The following is a 23314-nucleotide window of genomic DNA, read 5'->3' as shown; positions in this document are numbered from 1 at the left end:
CTGGTGAGGGGAGCGAGGCCGAGGGATGGAAAAGCAGCTGCAGCTTTGCCCGGTTTCCTGCGCTGCAGGCAGGGAGGGATGGCCCCTGCAGAGAGCCCGGCTCTGCCCAGCCCCACAAATCCGCACCCTCGTCCTCCTCGGGGCTGGGACACGTGGAGGTGCCTTTGCCGAGCCGCATCACCTGCTGCCTGTGCGGGGCCGTGGCGTGGAAGAAATTTAATTAGGGGAGAGCTGCCAGCTCCGGCAGAGCCCAGGGCCAGCCCTGCACCACTGCAAAGGCAGCGGCGGGCCCGGAGCGCCGCTCCCCACCCCCAGGAGCGGGGAGCCGAGCTGGAAATCAGCCCTGCGAGCCGAAAAGCAGCGCTGCGAGCTGGAAATCAGCCCTGCAGCTCCATCCCCCGCGCACGGCCGGCGAGGGCCGGGCTGGGAGCGGGCTGCAGCTGCGGCAGCCACGTGCTGAGCCCGGAACGCTGAACATGCTGAGCTTTCAGTGAACCCGGGCCACAGGGAAGTTCAGCGCCGAGGGCTGGCGGCCACAGCAGCCCCCGGCCCGTCTCTTCATCCTCCTCCTCCTCCTCGCTCACCCACTGCCCTACTTCGGGAGGGTAGAGGTGACACCAAGGAGATGTGAACTAGGACACGGCTCGCTCCCTGAGTGCAATCCCGCTTGGCTCGGGGCCCTCCCGAGTTCTCCGAAATAATTACAGGCACAGAGAAGCACAGGAAGGAGAGCAGGTGAAAGCCCTGATTGGTTTCGGTGACAGGTGCCACCCAGACTCGGGTGAGCGACGAGCGACAGCATCGTGCAGGGACACAGGTGGGGATCGGCCGCTCCATCCCTCCCTGTCCCTCGATTTCCGAACCCCGCCGCTGTAGGGAACAGCGGGAACGTCCCCGGAGCAGCAGCTCCCGTCCCCTTTTCCCGCAGCCACCGCCGGTGACGCCATAGCGGAGCAGCCTCCGCTGCCCTGCGCGCCGGTGCCTCTCCCCTTTGTGTGACAAGGTGACAGCAGAGGCCACCCCCGAGCCGCGCACACGGCCAGCACCCCCCGAGCCGCGCTGCCAGCCCCGGGAAGGGCACGCAAATGCCAGCGGAGGAGAACAGATGGCACGGAACGGAGCGGGGGAAATGGGCGTTCTCGGAAGTTGCCAGGGAATGGGGAGCAACAGAGGAGCCCTTGTGCTGCAGAGCCCGCCCGGCAAAGCCAACGGGGTCTTTGTTCCAGCCGGCCCGGAGGGGATTCATCCCAAAACTCGGGATGAAACCAGCGCCGACACACCAGGCTCGGAGCCTTGAAAACATTTCTTTGTTCGGGTTCGCCCAGATCCGATCTGGTTACAAAGTCCTTACGTGCCGTTTGTAAATTTTCCCCCGAGACCGGCGGTCCTCGGCAAATATTTACTCCCCAAACTCGTCTGCAGCTAACAGGGCGAGTTCAAGCAGATAAATAAGTGCATTAACTATGTAAATATATACTTCTCCTTTCTGCAAGTTAGGAAATGTGTCAGAGCTTTTTGACAGCCTTTAATATACCCAGCAGACAGGGGAGGAAAAAACGCTTTTCGACAGCCTTTAATGTGCCCAGCTCGTAGTAAAATGCTTTTAAAACATTAAAAAAAAGAAAAAGAAAGAAAGAACGGTCTAAAAACCCAATTAAAAGCCAACAGCCTCAGCCCACAGGCGTTCAACGAGAGCCAAAAGCCTCCCCGAGGACACAAAAGAAATAAAAATAACCCGAGTGCTCAAAGGACGAGCCCCAGGTAGGAAGGAGCCGGCGCGGGGAGCAGCCGCATCCCGAGGGCGCAGCCCGGGACTCACCTTGGGGAGCCGCGATGATCCTGGGGTTCACCTTGGGGCGCCCCGCTGCCCACGTGCCCAGCTGGCCGAGCCACAGGGCCACCAGGAGGGCAACAGGCGACTTCCTCCGGCCCATTCCTAGTCCGGGAGCGAGCCGGGATCGGCAGCCGGGCGGGCCGACAGCTGCATCTGCCCGCGTACAAAAGGCTGCGAGCGCCCGGGCGCAGCCAATGGTGCGGGGAGGGCGGGCCTTGCGCAGGGAAAGATGGAGTAAAACCTCTAGCAGCTCGCCTTTACACACCTGAGCTCCGGCACGGCGTTTACCGGGGGGCTTTGGGGGCTTTTTGTGGGTTTTCCGTCTTCTCCGCGGTGAGGGGATGATGCAGGTGTCGGTGGTTTTGTGCCCCGTGGAAAAGTCGCAGCCGGGCCGGGGTTTGCGAAGAACTTCCCGCGGGGGCTGCGGAGGGGAAACAGAGGTTGGGACGAGTGAGAGCGAACGGAAATAGGGGTAGAGAGGCGGTGGTGTGACACGGGGCTGTGCCCTGAGCCAGGCGCGGTGACAGGAGGGGAACGGCTGGATGGGGGCAGCTGGATGCAGGAGGAGCGGGATGCGGCAGGGGCAGCAGAAAAGGACCACTCCTAGGGACAGCTGAGTGTCACCACGGGCCCCCCGCGCTGTCACACCCCCTCTCCCGAGCGCACGTGGCAGGGAACGACATCCCCGAGTGGATGTCACGCTCCGGGAGCCGGCGGGAAGCTGAGCCCTGCCCGAGCATCCCGAAGCTCGGTGACGCGGCTGCTGCCCCAAAGGACATCCCGCGGGTGGCACGGTCACCTTTTTATTGTCGCACAGGTCCCACCGGGGAGGCCCGGGAGCCTTTGTGGCTGTGCTTAATGAGAGGAGCGGGGCATTCCGAGCACGGAGAGCGAGCCGGGACGTGACCGGAATGGGAGAAGCCCACCGGGAAGGAGCCGCAGCTGCGCCCTTTAAAGAAGCGGCGATTGAAGCTCGGCCCCGCTCCGCTCCTGGAGGGACGAGCAGGGGCAGGGCAAGGGGGGCAGGCTGAAAGGAGCAAAAATAAATTAATGAGCCGGCTAATGGTGGATTTGAAGGAGCCACAGGGATTTCCCGGCGTTTCTTTGTGTGTGTGGGTTCATCTTTCTTTGGCCACGCAGCTGCCGGGGTAATTACAGGGGTAATTACAGGGGGAAGACACAACGCTCACTTCTGGACGTGGTGATTTCCAGCCCTGAAGCGCTCTGAGCTCAGCCCGAACTGCCCCGGGGGCAGCTGCAGATCCCTGTTCGCTCCCTGAGCTGCCAGACCCCGTTATCACTTGGTTTCCAGCAGGAAAAAAAGAGTTTTCTTCCTGAAAAAGGGTTTTTTTTTCCCCAAAAACACCCCTGAAAAAGGAGGGTTTTCCCCCAAAAACACTCCTGAAAAAGGAGTTTTCAGGCTCAAGCTCCCCTCTGGATTTTAGGAGTGTTTGGGGTGGAAGGGATTTTGGTGTCCAACACCTCCCACTGCCCCAGGGTGCTCCAAGCCTGTCCTGGAGCGCTTCCAGCTGCTCTGGGCAGCCTCACAAGGAAGGGTGAAGGCAGCCAGGGGGGAGCCTGGCTCCCAGAACCATGAGATCATTATCTGAGAAAGCGATTCCAGGATATGGGCAGGATGTGGAGAACACAACCCCCAGGAAAATCCAACCCTCCAGAGCAGCACAGCTTCCCCAGAGCCCATTTCCAGCCTGGCCCGGTGTGCAGGAGGCGTTGGAATGAAGAACACCCTTCCCAAAGCAGGGAAGGAGCTCCCAGATTGAGTTTGCTAGCTCAGGAGCAGGCAGCAGCAGATTCCAGGCAGCAGCTCAGCCCCTTCCTGCAGAAATTTCCATCTGCTCCACTCTGGGATCAGAACTTCCCCAGCACAACTCGTGAGCAGCTTTCTCCCAGATCATGCGCCTCGCTTCCAGCACGGATCAGGAGGCAGCCTCCCCCAGGAATCTTGTCAGAAGCACAGATTTTTTTCCCCAAGAGGAACAGTTTTATTCATCATGTTTGTGGCCCAGGCAACCCAGAGAGCTCAGATTGCACTTGGCACCCGAGCAGGCTTGTGGTGATTTTATCCACAAAACCAGATCTGTTACCTTCCCTCGGCCAGGAATGTGACCCTTGGAAGCACCAACAGGGCGGATCTTCCAAGGAAAAAAGGAACAGCAAGAGAAATCTCAGCTCTGGCTAAGCCAGGCAGGACCTGTGCTGTGCCACAAAGCAGGTGTGACACTGACAGAGGGACCCTGCTGAGCTGGACTGAGGATGTTGCTCATCCCCTTTTCCAATGGGATCAGCTGGGCACAGGATGAGGATGTTCCTCATACCCTTTTCCATTGGGATCAGCTGGACACAGGAGGAGGATGTTCCTCATCCCCCTTTTCCATCATCCCTTCCCAGACAAGGTTGGGATCAGCTGGACACAGGATGAGGATATTTCTCATCCCCCTTTTCCCTCATCTAGACAAGACTGGGATGAACTGGACAAAGGATGAGGATGTTCCTCATCCCCCTTTTTCCATCATCCAGACAAGATTGGGATGAACTGGACAAAGGAGGAGGATGTTCTTCATCCCCCTTTTCCATGAGCACTTCCCAGAAAAGGTTGGGATCAGGTGGACACAGCAGGAGGATGTTCCTCATCCCCCTTTTCCATGAGCACTTCCCAGAAAAGGTTGGGATCAGGTGGACACAGGAGGAGGATGTTCCTCATCCCCTTTTCCCTCATCTAGACAAGACTGGGATGAACTGGACAAAGGATGAGGATGTTCCTCATCTCCCTTTTTCCATCATCCAGACAAGACTGGGATGAACTGGACAAAGGAGGAGGATGTTCTTCATCCCCCTTTTCCATGAGCACTTCCCAGACAAGGTTGGGATCAGGTGGACACAGGATGAGGATGTTCCTCATCCCCTTTTCCACTGGGATCAGCTGGACAAAGGAGGAGGATGTTCCTCATCCCCCTTTTCTATCCTCCCTTCCCAGATAAGATTGGGATCAGCTGGACACAGGAGGAGGATGTTCCTCATCCCCCTCTTCCATCCTCCTTTCCCAGACAAGACTGGGATGAGCTGGACACAGGATTAGGATGTTCCTCATCCCCCTTTTCCATCCTCCCTTCCCAGACAAGCTTGGGATGAGCTGGACACAGGATGAGGATGTTCCTCATCCCCCTTTTCCCTCATCTAGACAAGACTGGGATGAACTGGACAAAGGATGAGGATGTTCCTCATCTCCCTTTTTCCATCATCCAGACAAGATTGGGATGAACTGGACAAAGGAGGAGGATGTTCTTCATCCCCCTTTTCCATGAGCACTTCCCAGACAAGGTTGGGATCAGGTGGACACAGGATGAGGATGTTCCTCATCCCCTTTTCCACTGTGATCAGCTGGACACAGGAGGAGGATGTTCCTCATCCCCCTTTTCCATCCTCCCTTCCCAGATAAGATTGGGATGAACTGGACACAGGATGGAGGATGTTCCTCATCCCCCTTTTCCATCACTCTTCCCAGACAAGGTTGGGATCAGCTGGACACAGGATGAAGATGTTCCTCATCCCCCTTTTCCATCATCCATTCCCAGATAAGATTGGGATGAACTGGACACAGAATGGAGGATGTTCCTCATCCCCTTCTCCATCACTCTTCCCAGACAAAGCTGGGATGCTGCACCTGGAAAATCCTGTACTAAAGCTGTGGGAGGGACTGACAGCCCAGGAGGCTGGGACAGAATTTTTTGGAAGATCAGATCTCCCAGCCCTCATTTTGGGAACAGGCTGCCTGAGAAGGCTGGCTTTGGAGTGGCAATCAGTGAAATCCCCTCACAGCTCCTCGTGGTGCTGACAGAGTGAGGAGGGAAGTGAGCAGAGCAGATCCTTTATCAGCTGCTGCAGTTTCTGCTCTCCACACCCAAATTCTCTCCCACAGCTCACATTCCTTGCAGGCAGCAACCAAAAATCCTCAACCATCCCTCCCCAAGGCCACGGCCCTACAGAATTTGGGAACTTCCCAGCTCTCCAGGCTCACCTCTTCAAGCTGGATTGAGTTTGGGGGCTCTGAGCAGTTGGCACAACTTCCCCCCTGGGTCCTGCCAAAGTGCCACCAAAGGAGCCCAAATGAGCTCAGAGCCACCCCCAGGGCTTTACAAACCACTCAGGTAAGGGCTGGAGGAGCCATGTGCCCCCCAAGATGAGGTTTCCCAGTAGATTTCACCCCCCAAGAGATTTGGCCAGAAGGGAACTCGTGACCGAGCTGATTTGCACTCTGATTTTGAGAGCAGCACAAAACCCCAGCTGGGAGTCCCCTTCCTCCTGTGCCTCCAGAGGAAAGCCCAGGGGCTTGCCCAGGACCTTCCAGACCAGTGTCACAACGTGATTTACTGGTCACAGTCACCAAACCCCCTCTGGAGCATCACATCTGAAGGTGTCACATCCTCAGAGGGCGTGGGAAATGGATTTGTAGAAAATTCTACAAGTTTGATATTTGATAATAAACAAATAGTATGTTTACACAGTGTGTATATTTACACACTATGTAAACAAAAAATAGTAGGTTTACAGAGTATGTATTTGTATGTAAACAAATATCAAACTTGGGGAAATTTCTCCAAATTCATTTCCCACAAGAGGGGACTCGCTGCTGGGGCAGGAAACGAGGCAGGGGTGCCAAAAAGGCAGAGTTAACAAAATCCAGCGTGGAGTCTCAGCCAGTGGAACAAGGTTAGAACAACACAGAGGACAGGAATGGGTGGCTCTGCTCACCAGGCTCCCACCCTGAGAGCTCCATGGCAGCTCCCTGTGAGGTTCCAGCAGGTTCAGAGCGTTCTGCAGCTCCTGAGCCTTCCTTCCCTGAGTGCTGTGCTCCAGGGCAGCACTGCAGTGGGGATGGCCACGTCTCAGGCTCCCCAAAACGAGATTCCCACATCTGCCAGCAGCTCTGGAATGCCCAGGTAGGGTCCAGCACCACCATCCCCCACCCAAGATGATAACACCCCTTATCAGCCTCAGCAGAGACACAAAATCCTCCTGCACACAGCTGGTTAAGGTCTGACCCCTCTGCAATCTGCCTGGAATTTCAGCCAGCATTTTTCTGCAGGGAGTCCAAACAAACTCACCTGGCTCTGAAGAAGCTGCTGGGCCAAGTGCCAGAGCCCTCTCTGGCCTCATAAACCCAAGCTCAGGAAAAGCAAACTCCTTGGCTGTGACCTTGGAGCTCTTCCAGCAGCAGGATCTGTCTCGACAGGAAGGGAGAGACGGAAAAAGAGGGGAGGGAAAGGTCCCTGTGCTGCTTCTCCTCCACAGTGTGACCCCTGAGAGCCACCCCCGGGCCTGGTGACGCAGAGGGACGGTGGCTGTGGTGACACAGGGACAGCACACACAGGGAGTGCTCCATCTCTTCCAGCAGCATGTCCCCAGAGATCCTTTGGCTCGTTTCTGCACTGGGCTGGGCAGGGAAGAGCTTCCCTTTCCTCCCGTGTCCCATCTGTCCTTCCTGATGCTGTCTGTCACCTGCTCTGGGACAGGGATCAGCTCAGGGGGGAAATGGGGATAGCTGATGCCTCAGGTTTAGCTTTTCTATTTTTCAGATTTAGTGGGTGGGTCTGGGCTTCATATGAGGGGATGGTGAGCTCTGCACAGAGCAGGGAGACAAAACAATTCCTGCTCCAGCTGGGCACCAAGGACAAAGGATCCAAATCTTGGGCTCCAGAGCAGAAACAACATCCCTGATCCTGGGATCCATGGAGAGCTGCAATCCCTGATCCCATGGAGAGCTGCAATCCCTGATCCTGGGGATCCATGGAGAGCTGCAATCCCTGATCCTGCCCTGATCCCATGGAGAGCTGCAATCCCTGATCCTGGGATCCCATGGGAGCTGCAATCCCTGATCCTGGGATCCCATGGAGAGCTGCAATCCCTGATCCTGCCCTGATCCCATGGGAGCTGCAATCCCTGATCCTGCCCTGATCCCATGGAGAGCTGCAATCCCTGATCCTGCCCTGATCCCATGGGAGCTGCAATCCCTGATCCTGCCCTGATCCCATGGAGAGCTGCAATCCCTGATCCTGGGGATCCCATGGAGAGCTGCAATCCCTGATCCTGAGATCCCATGGAGAACTGCAATCCCTGATCCTGGGATCCCATGGGAGCTGCAATCCCTGATCCTGCCCTGATCCCATGGGAGCTGCAATCCCTGATCCTGGGGATCCCATGGGAGCTGCAATCCCTGATCCTGGGGATCCCATGGAGAGCTGCAATCCCTGATCCTGCCCTGATCCCATGGGAGCTGCAATCCCTGATCCCATGGGAGCTGCAATCCCTGATCCTGGGGATCCCATGGGAGCTGCAATCCCTGATCCTGGGGATCCCATGGGAGCTGCAATCTTTGACTGAAGACAGAAGAACCAGCAGGATGGGACTGCATGGGCTGGAGCTGTAATTAGACAATTAACTCCAATATGCAAATGGCCCAGAAGTTATAAAAGTGACAGAGCCCACGACCAGCTGTCCATTTTTGTGACCATTTCGGTTCACCTTGGCTGAAGCCCTGGCTGGGCTCTTGTGCTGCCCAAGGTGGATCCATGGAGGCCTCCTAATAAATTCCTGCTTTATTCTTGAGCTCTGTCTGGCCTCTGCTCTAGGTCAGCCTTCACAAGGCATTAAAACAGCTGGGAACTCATCTGAGCAGACAGCAGCTGGCAGGAGCTGAGGTGATTAAATGCTGTGTAACTGAGAATCCTCCGGGGTCAGAGCTGCTGGGCAGCCAGAAAAAGCCCACAAAGGGATCCTGAGGGGCCAGGAACAGCACACAGACCCACAGGATTCACAGAATGACCAGGTGGGAAGAGACCTTCAAGATCATCAAATCCAACCCAGCCCCAACACCTCAGCTGAACCCTGGCACCCAGAGCCACATCCAGGCTGTGTTAAACACACCCAGGGATGGGGACTGCAGCACCTCCCTGGGCAGGCAAATCCAATCCAGAACTTCAATCCAGCACCATGCAGGGAAATGCTCAGGAGCAGCAGCACACAGATCCTGCAGCACACAGATCCTGCAGCACACAGGGAGTGCTCAGGAGCAGCACACAGATCCTGCAGCACACAGATCCTGCAGCACACAGGGAGTGCTCAGGAGCAGCACACAGATCCTGCAGCACACAGATCCTGCAGCACACAGGGAATGCTCAGGAGCAGCAGCACACAAATCCTGCAGCACACAGGGAATGCTCAGGAGCAGCAGCACACAAATCCTGCAGCACACAGGGAATGCTCAGGAGCAGCAGCACACAAATCCTGCAGCACACAGGGAATGCTCAGGAGCAGCACACAGATCCTGCAGCACACAGATCCTGCAGCACACAGATCCTGCAGCACACAGGGAATGCTCAGCAGCAGCACACAGATCCTGCAGCACACAGATCCTGCAGCACACAGGGAATGCTCAGGAGCAGCACACAGATCCTGCAGCACACAGATCCTGCAGCACCCAGATCCTGCAGCACACAGGGAGTGCTCAGGAGCAGCACACAGATCCTGCAGCACACAGGGGATGCTCAGGAGCAGCACACAGATCCTGCAGCACACAGATCCTGCAGCACACAGGGAATGCTCAGGAGCAGCACACAGATCCTGCAGCACACAGGGGATGCTCAGGAGCAGCACACAGATCCTGCAGCACACAGATCCTGCAGCACACAGGGAATGCTCAGGAGCAGCACACAGATCCTGCAGCACACAGGGGATGCTCAGGAGCAGCACACAGATCCTGCAGCACACAGATCCTGCAGCACACAGGGAATGCTCAGGAGCAGCACACAGATCCTGCAGCACACAGATCCTGCAGCACACAGATCCTGCAGCACACAGGGAATGCTCAGGAGCAGCAGCACACAAATCCTGCAGCACACAGATCCTGCAGCACACAGGGAATGCTCAGGAGCAGCACACAGATCCTGCAGCACCCAGATCCTGCAGCACACAGGGGATGCTCAGGAGCAGCACACAAACCCCCAGAATTTCACAGAATCACAGAATGACTGAGTTGGAAGAGACCTTCGAGGTCATCACTCAGCCCCAACTCCCCAGCTGAACCCTGGCACCCAGAGCCACATCCAGGCTGTGTTAAACACCCAGGGATGGGGACTGCAGCACCTCCCCAGGTAGACAATTCCAGAACTTTAATCCAGCACCATGCAGGGAAATGCTGGGACCTGCTGGGCTGGCTCCTCCTGCCCCAGTGACATCAAGGGACAATGTCCTTGCTGGCTGCCCTGTCCTTGTCACCTCCTCCTGCCCCAGTGCACCCCAAAATGAACCCTCACAGCTTTACTGGACGTGCCCCAGTCCCACAGCTCCTCCTGGGCCACCCCCAGGGGTGACACAGAGGCCACAGCTTGGCCAGCTGAAGGACAAACCTCGTGTGGGGCCTGTTCCCAACACCCAGCTCTGAAAGTGCCCCGAGCTCTGACAGCCAGGTGCTGGGAAATCTCTTGGAAATGGGTTTTTCTCTGCTCACCCTGCTCCAAAGTTTTGCTCCAGTCTCTGTTCTTGGCCCTTGAAGGAAAAAAAGGAAATTCTGGATCCCCTCTGATGCTTTTATGGCTCCTGGAGTGGAACCCCACAGCTCCAACTCAAGGCCTGAATTAATTCATCCCTGCTGAACCAGCAGACCCTGCTCTTAAATCAGCATTTATTTCAGAGATAGAGGGGGGGGAAAAAAATCCCTCTCAAAGGGATTTTGGGACACGTTTATGAATATTAGAACACTATAAATATAAAAGGGAACATAAGGAAATAGAAATATTCTCACAGGGTGACATTTTCAGCCCATTTCTGCTTTCACCAAATTAAAATAGTTTTTATTGTGGATCACGTGGGGCCTCTCAACTCTGTAACCTTAAAAGGGAGCTTTGAGGGCTGAAATCAGAGCTCCCTTTTTGTCACTTCTAACAGGAAAATGATTCATGGAGGGAAGGGAGCAAACCCCACAGGACACAGGTCACTGGGATGTGTCACCTGCCCTGTCTCCATGCTGTCACCTCATCAGCTGTCCCAAATTCCCAAATCAGAACTTTGCTCCTTTCTCCAAAGTTTCCCTGAGAAAGAGCAAGCCCAAAATGTCCTTATTGCCAAGGACACCTCTGTCCCCTCTTCTTTTGTCCCTTCCCTGAGACCCCTCAGCTCACTGAACCAGCACACAGCTGGGAAAGGAAGAAAAACTCAAAATTTTGGTGTGTTCTGGCATTTTCTACAAGGACAAAGCCGGGAGCAGCCAGGAAACCTCTGCAGAAAAAGAAAGTTGATGGGCAAAGGCTGTGCCAGACAAATTCCTGCTGCTGTTCCTGCTGGATGTACCTGCCCAACAAATCCTGGAGAATCAGGGAAAGTCACCTTCACTGGTTTTCTGGAATTTATGTGCTCAGGGCAAGGTGTGGAGCCCCAGGATGTGACTGGGAATACTCAGGCTGGGGGAGCAAGGAGCCAGCATTGCTTGAGGCACTGCAAAAGCCACTTGGGAGATTCTGCTCTGCCTCCACTCCACCTTTTTGCTGGAAAATGAACCAGCAGAGACAAATCAGCCCAAAATGAGAGAGACAAGGAAAAGAAGGGCTCCAGAAAACACATGGTGCAGGGCCCAGCCAAACCTCCACCCCCTCCAGGTGTCCAGCAGTGGGATGAAAAACAGGATTATGGAAAAGAGGGGAGGAAAAGCAGCTGCTGCCATCCATCCCTGCTGTCACAGCTTGTCCTGGCAGCCCCAGTGAGACCAGCAGGGAAGCAGACCAAGATCAGCTCTTTGATGTCACAAACAGAAGGTCCCTGCTGACGTTGGGGAACTGTGGCCTGACCTCCTCCTCTTCCAGGGTCAGGCAACACCTACTTCCCAGTCTGCTCCCAGTAAAGCCCAGCTGGGGCTGCTGGGCTGGAGAATGGAGTGTGAGAGGGGCAGGAGGGATGAAGTGAGAGCCAAGCAGAGCAGATCCACTCTGCTCCCAGCGTGGCAGGGGAAGCTGCCAGGGCACCTCCAGGGATGGAGCACAAGGAACAGGCATCACTTTGCTCTGTCTCTGTCGTGCTCAGCCACTCACAATGAGTGACAAGGACCCTAAAGCCACCCTGCCATGGGCAGGGACGCTGCCAGGGATCCACTGCCCACCCTCAGAGGGAGCAATTCCTCCCTGATACCCAACCTAACCCTGTCCTTTCAAGCCTTTCCCTGCTGTTCTGCCCTTCAAAACCCCTGAGCATTCCTCCCACGTGAGGCTGCCAGCAGGAACGCGCAGCCCCGGGGCGGCTGCAGAACCGCTCCCAGCCCCCTCCGAGCTGCCTCTCTGCTGCAGGAGCTGCTGCAGGAGCTGCTGCAGGAGCTGCTGCAGCAGAGCTCCGTCGCTGCCCAGCCGTGCAGGAGGCAGCAGAGCCTCTCCCCCTCCCCGCAGCTCCCCCTGTGCTCAGGCACGGCTCTGCCGGGGCGAGGGAAGCGATGTCGTGAGCGGCAGCGCTGCCAACTTCTCCTCTGCTGCAGCCAGTGCATGTGCCTGAGCTGCTGCTCCCAGCCAAGCCCTGCCGTTTGGGAAAGGAAATCTGGGAAAAGTCACTTCCAGCCCCAAAAGAAAAAAACCCCAAAAAAATCCAGGCAGTTCTCGGCTCGCTGGGGGCGTTGGGAAGCAGAAATAGCAGAGAAAACGGCTTCATGCCAAACGTGGGTCAACAGAGGGATCAAATATCCCAGGAGTGACACGAAAAACACAGTTTTGGGACAGCAACCAGCCCTAAATGGAGAATCCAGGTGGTGCAGGAAGGCGAACTGGACGTGCTGGTGGCCAGGAGAGCCTGCAATGCTCCCCAGCTGAGGGCAGGAGCATCTGCGATCCGGCTAATCCGCGGTTATCCCGGAGGATTGGGGCTGCCAGCAGGGGAAGGGAGGATGCTGTGCATGTGCTCTGTCCTGCCCTGCAAAGGCAGGATCCAGCGATGGGAAGGGATTAACGAGTTTTCTTACACATAAAATCCCAGTGTGTGCCGAGAGCAGAGACCCGGGAGGGTGTCAGGAAAGCCATTTACGTCCATCACATCTTATCTGCTCCAGACTGAGCACAAAACCAGCCCCTCCTTCCTTCCCTCGGGCATTAATCCTCTCGACAGGATTAAAGCCTATCAGCGCAGGGCTCCCCGCGGAGAACAATCCCGCGTGTGCGGGGTGACACCGAGATGCTATCAGCGAGGATCACAGAGCTCGCCCGGGGATTAGAGGGCAGCCCAGCAGCCCGGAGGTGAAGCAGGAGAGCGCTCTCTGCTCCCAGAACCCGCTGCCGTTTTCACGCCTCGTTAACGCAGTCGGAGCGATGCCGGGCCCGGCTCCAGGCCTGGCTTGTGGCTGCCCCCTCTGATTGCAATTACAGGCAAACGCCGTTAATTGGCTTTGCAGCCACCGCACGTGGTGGAACCCACACCGGGCATTTCTCCAGCTCCCACTCAGCCCTTGTCATTTCTTTGTCACTGTCACCTCGTGGTGGCCGTGCCCTCTGCTGAAAGCACCGCATTCCACCGAGGCAGAGCTTTCACTGGTAGGAATCCATAAAATCAGGAGGGTTTTGGGAAAGCTGCAGAAAGCATGCCTCAGAGACAGCAGAACTGCAATTAGACCTAAGTGATAGCCATGAGATTTGTCAGCAGAGAAGTTATATAAGATGTAGAAAAGAAGGACAACTAGAACAATGGTCTGTGTATTAACACTTGGCCAGAATAACTCCTCAAGCTGCAGAAAAGTATATCTAGTGAGATATGAGGAAGTTTTAAGCTTAATAATAGAGCTGTGTGCATTGCAAATTAAGGCTTACAAGCAGGTACTGTATTTGAGATAAGCAAACATTGTTTTAACAGAAGGGACGTGTGCTTATAGTGCTGGGATGGAACTACTGCCAATGTGCTTTTGCTTTGTCTGACTGGTCAAAAAACTTTTAAAGTCAGTTGTAAACACTGAGTTCTTTGCTGCTGGCATCTTCCCATTGTCATAACCAAGTAATGAGAGTGATGCTGGAAAATAAACCAGCTTGAGACGTGTTCCACAGCAGTCCTGTCCTGTTTGTGATTTGCACACAACCCCTGGCCAGCGACGCTTCCCCTTCCTGCCCTGCTGGGAGCTGCAACACAAGGCAGGACAGAGCACGACCCACACAGCAGGCAGGGAACTGAGCAGGGCCCATTTAATGCAGGGACTGAAACAACAGGCAGAGGGTGGTGACAGATAAAACACAGCACAGCCGGAGGGGCCACGTCCCCAGCACCGAGCCACCTCTTCCCTTCTCCGTGCCGAGTCCTGAGGAGGTCGGAGAGAGGATTTGGAGCTGCCCTCGGCGCTCCCCACGCACAGAGCCAGCCCAGCTGCTGCCTCAGCACAACTCACCAGTCCTGCAGGAAGATTTAGGGGGCCCCCCCAGCAAAGATGAGCTCCAGGGCAGCCTGGATGTCCCCTCCTGTGGCCTGCAGGGCCCGCAGGCTCAGCTCATCGTCGTGGATCCCCATGTCCCGCAGCTGCTGCAGCTGGGGCTGCCACTGGCTCTGCTCACAGCAAACAGGAGAAGGTTGGGATGAGAATCCCAGCAGGAAAACCCTTCCCACTGCCCAGTGTTATAAATACACGTTATAATATTGGCTTTTTGCAAATATTAAAATGGATTTTAGATGTGTGGTGCTAAAGTGACTCTGTTATAAAGATCCAGTTTTTATTTCTGCTGGCACGGCACAACACCCAGTGAGCACAGCATGAGCACACCTGCACACATCTGCCAGCCAGCAGCACTCACCCTCTGCTGGAGGGGATAAAAAGGGACCAAAACCACAACCCAGGAATCCACATGGCCTAAAAAAGCAGATCCAAAGAAGAGATGAGCTAAACAATTCTTGGAACACGTAAAGCAGTTTGGGGAGAAGCTGACTGTGCACAAGGGGCTGTGAATGTGCCAAGGGCTGATGGAATTAAAAGGTGTTTAAGGGGTGTCCCCAAAGATAACAGGGGGCTCTTGGCTGATGCCATAATAACCTTTGCTCTGTGCTTCTTGTCTCCCACTGTCCTTTATTAAACTTTTCACATGTTCACAGCAGAGTGAACGTGTGTTTCACCCACCTCAGCTGCTGTGCAAACAGCTCCTGAAAGTTCAGTCATGCTGCAAAGTCCCCAAAGCCACCACCCCCCGTGAAAAATGTGGTCTGTTCTTTTGGTAAAATGTAAAAGTTTAATAAAGAACAATAGGAGATAAAGACAGTAAAGATTATGGCTGGGTGTGTCTTTGAGGGATATTTAAAAAATATATTAGCTACTACTATGACTATGTCTAAGTTTTTTCTTAATAGCAGAAATAAAAGTTCTTTAGAGTATCCATCTTCATATTTGCAAAAAGCCAGCAATAAAATATGAATTTATAACACCTCCCTCCCAGTTCCACCCAGTACTTCTGCAGTGGCTGTGATGATGCCTTAGGACTTTAGCTTTTATATTTTCATACATTTGTAATAATCCTGCAATTCTTTGTATAATCCTAAACTCCATGTACAGTGTGAGCTGCTGCTTTCCCATTTTGGGCAGACACAACAATTCCTCTCCAGGCCTGGCAATCAAGGACACTTCACTGCCTCAGGCCCCAGAAATGTAAACAAAAGTGAGCAGGAGGAACAAACTTTGGGTAAACTACTTCATTACCCAAAGGTTTAATTAAAGATTAACCCCCAAGATGAAAATGGAGCAAATTTATAGAAGTGTGAAAACCTGTGAGCCATCATCCATTTTTGGGTGTAGGCCCTGTGGGGCTTTATCTGCTCAAAATGCACCTGAAGGCCATTCAATAAATATAACTGCTTTTTATTCCCTTAATTTTGTCTGGCCTCTGTTCTTAGGAACTTGGGGTAAATGAGTTCATTACCTGGAAGATTAACCCCCAATATGCAAATGGACCACATTTATAGAAGTATGAAAACCATGAGCCCTTGTTCATTTTTGGGTGTAGTCCCTGGGGAAGGAGGGCAGCTTCACCTGCCCCAAATGCACCTGAAGGCCCTTCAATAAATAGAACTGCTTTTTATTCTCTTTATTTTGTCTGGCCTCTGTTTTTAGGAACTTGGGGTAAATGAGATCATTACCTGAAGGTGTAATTAGAAGATTAACCCCCAATATGCAAATGGACCACATTTATAGAAGTATGAAAACCTGTGATCATTGCTCCATTTTGGGTACAGCCCCTGGGGGGGCTTCATCTGCCCCAAATATCCCTGAAGGCCCTACAATAAACAGAACAGCTTTTTATTCCCTTCAAGTTGTCTGGCCCCTGTTTTTAGGTAGCCCAGTGATATCCCACCACAGGAGGCAGCTGGGAGATGCAGGGGGATGCAGGATTCAGGGGGCTGCCACTGACCTGGAGGCTGGGCTGCCCTGAGGCCTGCAGGGCGTGCTGGAGGGCCTGGCTGAACAGGTCGTTGGTGATGGGTGTCCCCGACTGCACGCTGGATGACATCGGGGACGTCCCGGAGGAGTGGCCCTAGGAGGAGGTGACAGGTCAGGAGAAGGAACCAGCACAGAGCAACACCTGCAGCACCCCCTCATCCTCCATCCCAAGGGGAAGGGAGCTCCTCCAGCAGGGAGGGGAGGCGTCCCAGAGCGGATCCAGGCTGTGCTGGCTGTCCCTGGGATTGTGTGGAAGATAGGGATCCCATGGATTTGCATGAGGGAAGGCACAGGTAGGTGTGCCAGGGCTGGGATCACACAGGGAATGCAGAGGCAGGTGTGCCAGGGCTGGGGTCACACAGGGAACTCTTCCTGAGGGAATGCAAAGCCAGGTGTGCCAGGGCTGGGATCACACAGGGAATGCACAGCCAGGTGTGCCAGGGATGGAGTCACACAGGGAACTCCTCCCTCAGGGAGTGCAGAGCCAGGAGTGCCAGGGCTGGGATCACACAGGGTACTCTTCCTTGAGGGAATGCAAAGCCAGGTGTGCCAAGGCTGGGATCACACAGGGAACTCTTCCTGAGGGAATGCAGAGCCAGGTGTGCCAGGGCTGGGATCACACAGGGAATGCAGAGCCAGGTGTGCCAGGGATGGGATCACACAGGGAACTCTTCCTGAGGGAATGCAGAGCCAGGAGTGCCAGGGCTGGGATCACACAGGGAACTCCTCCTTGAGGGAATGCAGAGCCAGGTGTGCCAGGGATGGGGTCACACAGGGAACTCCTCCTTGAGGGAATGCAGAGCCAGGTGTGCCAGGGATAGGATCACACAGGGAACTCCTCCTTGAGGGAATGCAGAGCCAGGTGTGCCAGGGATGGGATCACACAGGGAACTCTTCCTGAGGGAATGCAGAGCCAGGAGTGCCAGGGCTGGGGTCACACAGGGAACTCATCCCTCAGGGAGTGCAGAGCCAGGTGTGCCAGGGCTGTGATCACACAGGAACTCCTCCCTCAGGGAATGCAGAGCCAGGAGCGCCAGGGCTGGGGTCACACAGGGAACTGTGCCCTGAGGGAATGCAGAGCCAGGAGTGCCAGGGCTGGGATCACCCAGGGAAATCTTCCTTGAGGGAATGCAGAGGCAGGAGTGGCAGCCCAGAGCATTGCTGGTGCTGGCTGTTCCCTGGGTGCCCGGGGTGGGATCAGAGGGAAGAGAACCCATCCCTGAGGGAATGCAGAGGCAGGTGTGGCAGCCCCAGGTGTTACCTGTGTGCCTGGGGTGGGTGTGTGGGAGCTGCTCTCGGGGGTGCTGGCCAGGGCCAGGGCTGTGGCCAGCTCGCTCTGGGTGATGGGCCGGGGCCCTGCTGCTCCCGCGTAGCCCAGCGAGGCCGGGCGCGAGCCGGACGTGCTGCTGGAAGGGGTGGACCTGGTGCTCTGTGTGGGGAGAGAGAAAAGCCCCAGCTGTGACCTCTCCCAGTGTTTGTGTCCCAGTCAAACCACAGATCCCTGTCCTACCATCCCCAAATGTTCCAAGGGTGGAAATTCTGAAAGACAAACAAGCCAGAGCGGGATGTGCTTTTTTCCACAGAGTCAGCTGTGGAAACTGGCAGGAAACCTTTCAATCTATCATCCACCAGCCCCAAACCAGAGTGATGTTAGCCTGGAACACAACAATTCCCTGTTACAGGCACGTTTGGACCCACACATCCAGTTTTTCATACAGAACCCTTTGTCCTATGGAGAGAAAGAGTGCAGAAAGGCAGGGATCAACATTCCCACGCTCCACTATGGCTGTGAGGGCATTTCCTCTGCTCCATTTTCCTGTTGTGTGCTCAGTAGTGAGGAAAACCCTCTCCTGAGCAGCATGAAAGCAGCCAGGATCAATATGTTTGTCTCCACATGCCCCTGGGGAGCCAGGGCAGCTCGTGCTGCTCACAGACAGGAAAGGAAGAGCTTGGGAGTCTCAGGGCTACAAATTAAACCCAAAATGAGGTGCTCACCAATTTGGCTGCTTACCTGGTGGAAGTCATCTTCATCATCAGAGAGCCCCTCAAAGAGAAAGCCACCTGCACCAGAAAGGGGAATAAAAGCATGTGGCAAAGCAGCAGGAATCAGGAGCAGATCCCTGTGGAGTTTATGGCTGAGCAGCCAGGACAGGCTCAGCACCAAGCTCCCCTTCCACGGGGACTTACCTGGCATGTCCCGGTAGGAGCCCAGGGCCATGGCGCGCGAGGACGTGTCCGGGGCTGGCAGCGGGGTGCTGCCCGCCACCGAGTGCAGCACCAGCACGATGGCGTTCACCAGGGCGGGGTGAGCCGGGATCAGCCTGGGCACAAAGGGGCACAGCTGAACCAGGGCATGGGGCAGGCCAGGAACCAGCCCTGAGGCACCCGGGACACAGCCACCAACCCCCTGACTCAGCAAGAACTCCTCCAGGCAGCCAGGGATCTTTCTGGAGCCATGCTGAACCTGGCCTCGGATCCTTCTGGAGCCATGCTGAACCTGGCCTCGGATCCTTCTGGAGCCATGCTGGACCCGGCCTTGGTTCACCACAAATCCTTCTGGAGCCATGCTGGACCTGGCCTTGGTTCCTTCTGGATTCATGCTGGACCTGGCCTTGGTTCACCAAGGATCCTTCTGTATCCATGCTGGACCTGGCCTTGGATCCTTCTGTATCCATGCTGGACCTGGCCTTGGATCCTTCTGGAGCCACGCTGGACATTGCCTCAGTTCACCAAGGACCCCTCTAGACCCAACCTTGCCTCGGTTTACCAAGGATCCCTCTGGATTCACATTAGACCTTTCCTCAATTCACCAAGGATCATTCTGGACCCGGCCTTGGCTCACCAAGGATTCTTCTAGACCCATGGTGGACCCAGCCTTGGATCCTACTGGATCCATGTTGGACCTTGCCTTGGTTCACCAGAGATCCTTCTGGGTTCACGTTGGACTGGCCTTGGTTCTCCAAGGACCCTTCTGGACCCAACCTTGCCTTGGTTCACCAGAGATCCTTCTGGATTCACATTAGACCCTTCCTTGGTTCTCCAAGGATCCCTCTGGACCCATGTTGGACCTTGCCCTGGTTCACCAAGGATCCTTCTGGATTCACATTAGACCATTCCTTGGCTCTCCAAGGATCCTTCTGGACCTATGCTGACTTTTCCAAGGTTCCCATGGGAGCAGCTCTCTGCTGTGAGCAGTTCATCCAGGTCTGAACCCTGATCTAGAGATGATGATGGCCCTGCCTCCCAACTCTGGATGCACCCAAGTGGTGGATCTGTGTTTCCTGAGAGAGGAATGACCCAGCCTGGCAGGCAGGAGCAGAGCTCTGTCCCACCCAGGTGACACACAGACACTGCTGAATCACTGCCCCAGCTGGGGAACTTACGTGTCCAGCATGCTGGGGTCTGCAAACACAGAGAACAGATCCTTGTCCTGCAGAACTCCTGTAAAAGACCAGGAAAGGCAGTGAGACAGGATACAACAAACAGGAGCCAGTCACACAAAAGCTGCAGGGACAAATAAATAGGAATTGTTTTTCAGGAAATGAGTCATGAGTAAACACCACAAATACTTCCATTGTTCCTCTGAAGCCTTTGTGTTCCTGGAGAGGCCACACACCCAAGGGACAAAAGGGACCAAAAGGGACGGGGCTTTTTCCTGCAGACCCGTGGGTGCTCCACCTCAAGGGCAGGATGGAAGCTGGCGCCAGCTCCCTGCAGCCAGGCTGTGACTGCATCCCAAATTCCACCTGCCTCGGGCTGCCACCATCCCACAACAGGCTGGATCTAATCAACCATTCTGTAACATCCCAAATTCCACCTGCCTCGGGCTGCCACCATCCCACAACAGGCTGGATCTAATCAACCACTTTGGAGCACTTTGCAGCAGGGAGAGAGCTCCATCCCTCCTTTCCCTGACCCTTCTGAAGCCAAGGACAGAGCTCCATCCCTCCTTTCCCTGGCCCTTTTGAAGCCAAGGACAGAGCTCCATCCCTCCTTTCCCTGACCCTTCTGAAGCCAAGGACAGAGCTCCATCCCTCCTTTCCCTGGCCCTTCTGAAGCCAGGATCCATCCCCAAGGAGAGAACTCCATCCCTCCCTTCCCTGACCCTTCTGAAGCCAGGATCCATACCCAAGGAGAGAGCTCCATCCCTCCCATCAGTGGCCCTTCTGAAGCCAAGGAGAGAGCTCCATCCCTCCCTTCCCTGGCCCTTCTGAAGCCAGGATCCATCCCCAAGGAGAGAGCTCCATCCCTCCTTTCCCTGACCCTTCTGAAGCCAAAGACAGAGCTCCATCCCTCCTTTCCCTGGCCCTTCTGAAGCCAGGATCCATCCCCAAACATCACCAATGGAGCACAACTGACACCTCAGCAGTCACCACCTCTCATGCTCCACAAAGGGACAAAAAAAATGAAAGTTTTTTTGAACTCTCCCTTCTCCCTGTCAGGAATCCAACCCTTCCTCAGATCCTGGATCACAGCCAGACTCACCCAGAGCCACAGGGTCGCTGCTGAGGCCAGGAGTAGCCACAATGATCTGATCCAGGGATTCCTTGTTTCCCAGCATCTTGAAGACCTGCCAGGGAAAGCAGAGCAGGTTGGGAATGTCACCCACTGAGGGGCTGTCCCCAGAGGGAGGGGACAGCTGAATTCCCCCTGGGAGCAGAGCACTCACAGCATCTCTGTAGGCAGGGCTGCTGTGCAGGGCGGTGTGCAGCACACGGAATTCCCGGACTGCTGCCACCTTATCCACGGGCTCTGAGGGGAGAAAACACCACAACAAAACACAGCTGGGCCTCTGTCGGCCCTCAAAGCCACTCCACAGCCCACTGAGACCGCCATGCTGCGACAGGGATCCTCTAACATCCCTGGATCGGGTGCAGTCACTGCAGAGTAATGACTTGCTGCTCCCTCAGATCATAAAAATAGTCAGGAATATCCTCCCACATGTGCCATTAGAGGAATGCCAGCTCAAGCTCCTGTTTTTGTACAGTCAGGCACACAGCAGCCTGCTCATCCCCGGGGCTTCGCTCCAGATCCTTTGGCAGCACCCTAGAATGGATCACGGGCAATTAAGGAAGGGATGATCCCTCTCCACGCTGCACAGCTCATTCCTTTACTCTTGTGTCAGCAGGAAAACCAACACCCAGGTGCTGCTGGGAGAGGTGGGGAGCTCCCAAACACGGGGATTCATTCCCCTGGAAACCTCCACAGCAGTGAATCCCTAGGGAAGCTGTTCCTCAGTCCCTGATAAAACAGATCCCAAGGAGAATCCAAGGGGCAATGCCCACAGCTCCTCACCTGGTTTCTGGTCAGGCTCAGGCCAGGACTTGCGCAGGACATGGACAGTGGAGCCAGACTGGATTCCATAAAAATCCAGGGTCTGGTCATCCCTCAGCTTCCGGCCACAGTAGATCAGGTCTGGGGGAAAAACACCTGAAGATAAACACCAGCAGTGCTCTCAGAACCAGCTGGGCGTCTCTAGGTGTGCCTTGGAGCCCAAGGGGTTACTGAGCAGCTGTAGCTGCTCCAAATGGTTAGGGAACAACACAGGGAAGTTGTGGAGCTGAGAATCAGGAGGGAAATCACAGAGCTGATCTAGAGGAGATGGCAGAGTCACCACCTGCGTAAGAGATGACCTCCCTCTCAGCTCTCATGAGAGCTCTCACAAGGACACAGAGCTGGTGGAAAGCCCAAATATTCCCGAGCAAGGGCACTGCCGCGGCTGGAGCGCCGTGATCCCAAGGAGAAAGGGAACGAACACCGACCGAGCCCTCCCACCAGCAGCAACAGGATGTGGCGTCCCGGCCGCGGCGAGGACGGGCCGAGGGTGTCCCCAAGCGGCGGGACGGGGCACGCACCGATGAGCTCGGGGTCCGGCATGGATTCCTGCAGCTTGCCCGTGATCAGCTGCTTGAGGTGCGAGATGCTGCAGCCGCCCAGCGGGCACTCGCCCAGCTCGGTCTCCGGCAGGCGCAGGATGGCTTTGGGGGCCAGCGGCTGCTCGGCCAGCTTCACGGCGATGTGCCACTCCGGCAGGGCCATGGCGCCTGGGGACACGGCCGAGTCACACCCCGCACGCAGCGAGCCCTCCCTCACCATCGGCCCCAGCCAGACACAGCCCCAACCCCGGCCCCCAGGGGGATCCCGGCCGTGGCTCCCCGTCCCCAGAGCCCCAACCCCCGCCTCAGCTCAGGGGGGTCCCGGCTGTGCTCCCCTCAGAGCCTCCCCTCAGCTCAGGGGGATCCCGGCCGTGTTCCCCACAGAGCCTCCCCTCAGCTCAGGGGGGTCGGGACATGTTCCCCCCAGACCCTCAGCTCAGGGGGATCCCGGCCGTGTTCCCCCCAGACCCTCCTCTCCCCTCAGGGGGATCCCCCGGCCGTACTCCCCCAGACCTTCCCCTCAGCTCAGGGGGATGCCGGCCGTGGCTCCCCGTCCCTACAGCCCCGATCCCCCCCTCAGCTCAGGGGGATCCCGGCCGTGGCTCCCCGCCCAGCGCTCAGGGGGATCCTGGCTGTTTTCCTCCCAGAGCCTCCCCTCAGCTCAGGGGGATCCCCCGGCCGTGCTCCCCCAGACTTTCCCCTCAGCTCAGGGGGATGCCGACCCTGTTCCCCAGACCCTCAGCGCAGGAGGACATTGGCTGTTCTCCCCTCAGACCCTCCCCACCTCACGGGGGCCCGGCCGTGCCCCCCCAGGCCCTCACAGCTCCGCGCTACCTCACCCCACCGGACCGGAAGCGGAAGCGCTGTGGGGAACGCGGTGCGCGCTGGGAAATCGAGTCCGACAGAGCAGGCGGTAACGCCCTCTCGAGGCTAAGGCGCTGCTGATTGGCTGGCTCTGCCACGACCAGCCAATGGGCGGGCGGCCGAGGGTTTAAAGGGAGGAGCGCGGCGAGGGGCGCGCAGTCCCGTGACGCTCCCCCGCCACGGATGTCTGTAATTAACGCTTCCTCAGTAATTAAGCGGCTGCCATCCCTCCCCCGTGGGCGAGCAGCTCCCGTCGATACCCCACCAACGCCGGAGGGCTCAGCTGTGGGCAGCTGC

The 23314-nt window shown here is 56.1% G+C and overlaps 2 protein-coding genes across 7 annotated transcripts in view; both read right to left on the bottom strand.

Annotated features, from left to right (window-relative positions):
• Window positions 1-1972, bottom strand: part of SEMA7A (semaphorin 7A (JohnMiltonHagen blood group)) — a 33334-nt gene extending 31362 nt beyond the window's left edge. For both annotated transcript variants that reach the window (XM_084213690.1, XM_084213691.1), the window contains exon 1: window positions 1820-1972. In XM_084213690.1, the coding sequence (XP_084069816.1) occupies window positions 1820-1934 (115 nt within the window). In that variant the 5' untranslated portion in view covers window positions 1935-1972. The remainder of the gene's footprint in view (window positions 1-1819) is intronic.
• A 154-nt stretch (window positions 1973-2126) lies between these two features.
• On the bottom strand, window positions 2127-23009 carry UBL7 (ubiquitin like 7). 5 transcript variants are annotated; one of them, XM_084213694.1, is made up of 12 exons: window positions 22938-23005; window positions 22133-22321; window positions 21573-21707; window positions 20947-21029; window positions 20763-20847; window positions 19661-19718; window positions 18465-18598; window positions 18289-18338; window positions 17539-17706; window positions 16249-16371; window positions 14247-14401; window positions 2127-2255 (listed from the first exon to the last, which is right to left on the bottom strand). In XM_084213694.1, the coding sequence occupies exons 2-11, from the start codon at window positions 22314-22316 to the stop codon at window positions 14264-14266; spliced, it is 1158 nt and encodes a 385-aa protein (XP_084069820.1). In that variant the 5' UTR covers window positions 22317-22321; window positions 22938-23005; the 3' UTR covers window positions 2127-2255; window positions 14247-14263. The 5 variants fall into 5 exon arrangements, with proteins under 5 accessions (XP_084069820.1, XP_084069821.1, XP_084069819.1 ...); XM_084213695.1 differs by lacking the exon at window positions 2127-2255 and adding an exon at window positions 13979-14159 and having other exon boundaries at window positions 22993-23006; XM_084213693.1 differs by lacking the exon at window positions 2127-2255 and adding an exon at window positions 13980-14159 and having other exon boundaries at window positions 22988-23009.
• Window positions 23010-23314: the final 305 nt, after the last annotated feature.

The sequence above is a fragment of the Fringilla coelebs genome (genome assembly GCF_963513975.1).
Source record: "Fringilla coelebs genome assembly, chromosome: 12".
Classification (NCBI taxonomy): domain Eukaryota; kingdom Metazoa; phylum Chordata; class Aves; order Passeriformes; family Fringillidae; genus Fringilla; species Fringilla coelebs.
This window is presented reverse-complemented; position numbering and strand designations above follow the sequence as displayed.

Bases quoted from the DNA above. Each gene is read 5' to 3' on its own strand.
- UBL7 (XM_084213693.1), bottom strand. From the start codon at position 22,316: ATGGCCCTGCCGGAGTGGCACATCGCCGTGAAGCTGGCCGAGCAGCCG. The intron at 21,708-22,132 runs GTGCGTGCCCCG...GTTTATCTTCAG, and splicing joins GCCGGACCCCGAGCTCATCG to GTGTTTTTCCCCCAGACCTG. The intron at 18,339-18,464 runs GTAAGTCCCCGT...TTTCTGGTGCAG, and splicing joins CTCCTACCGGGACATGCCAG to GTGGCTTTCTCTTTGAGGGG.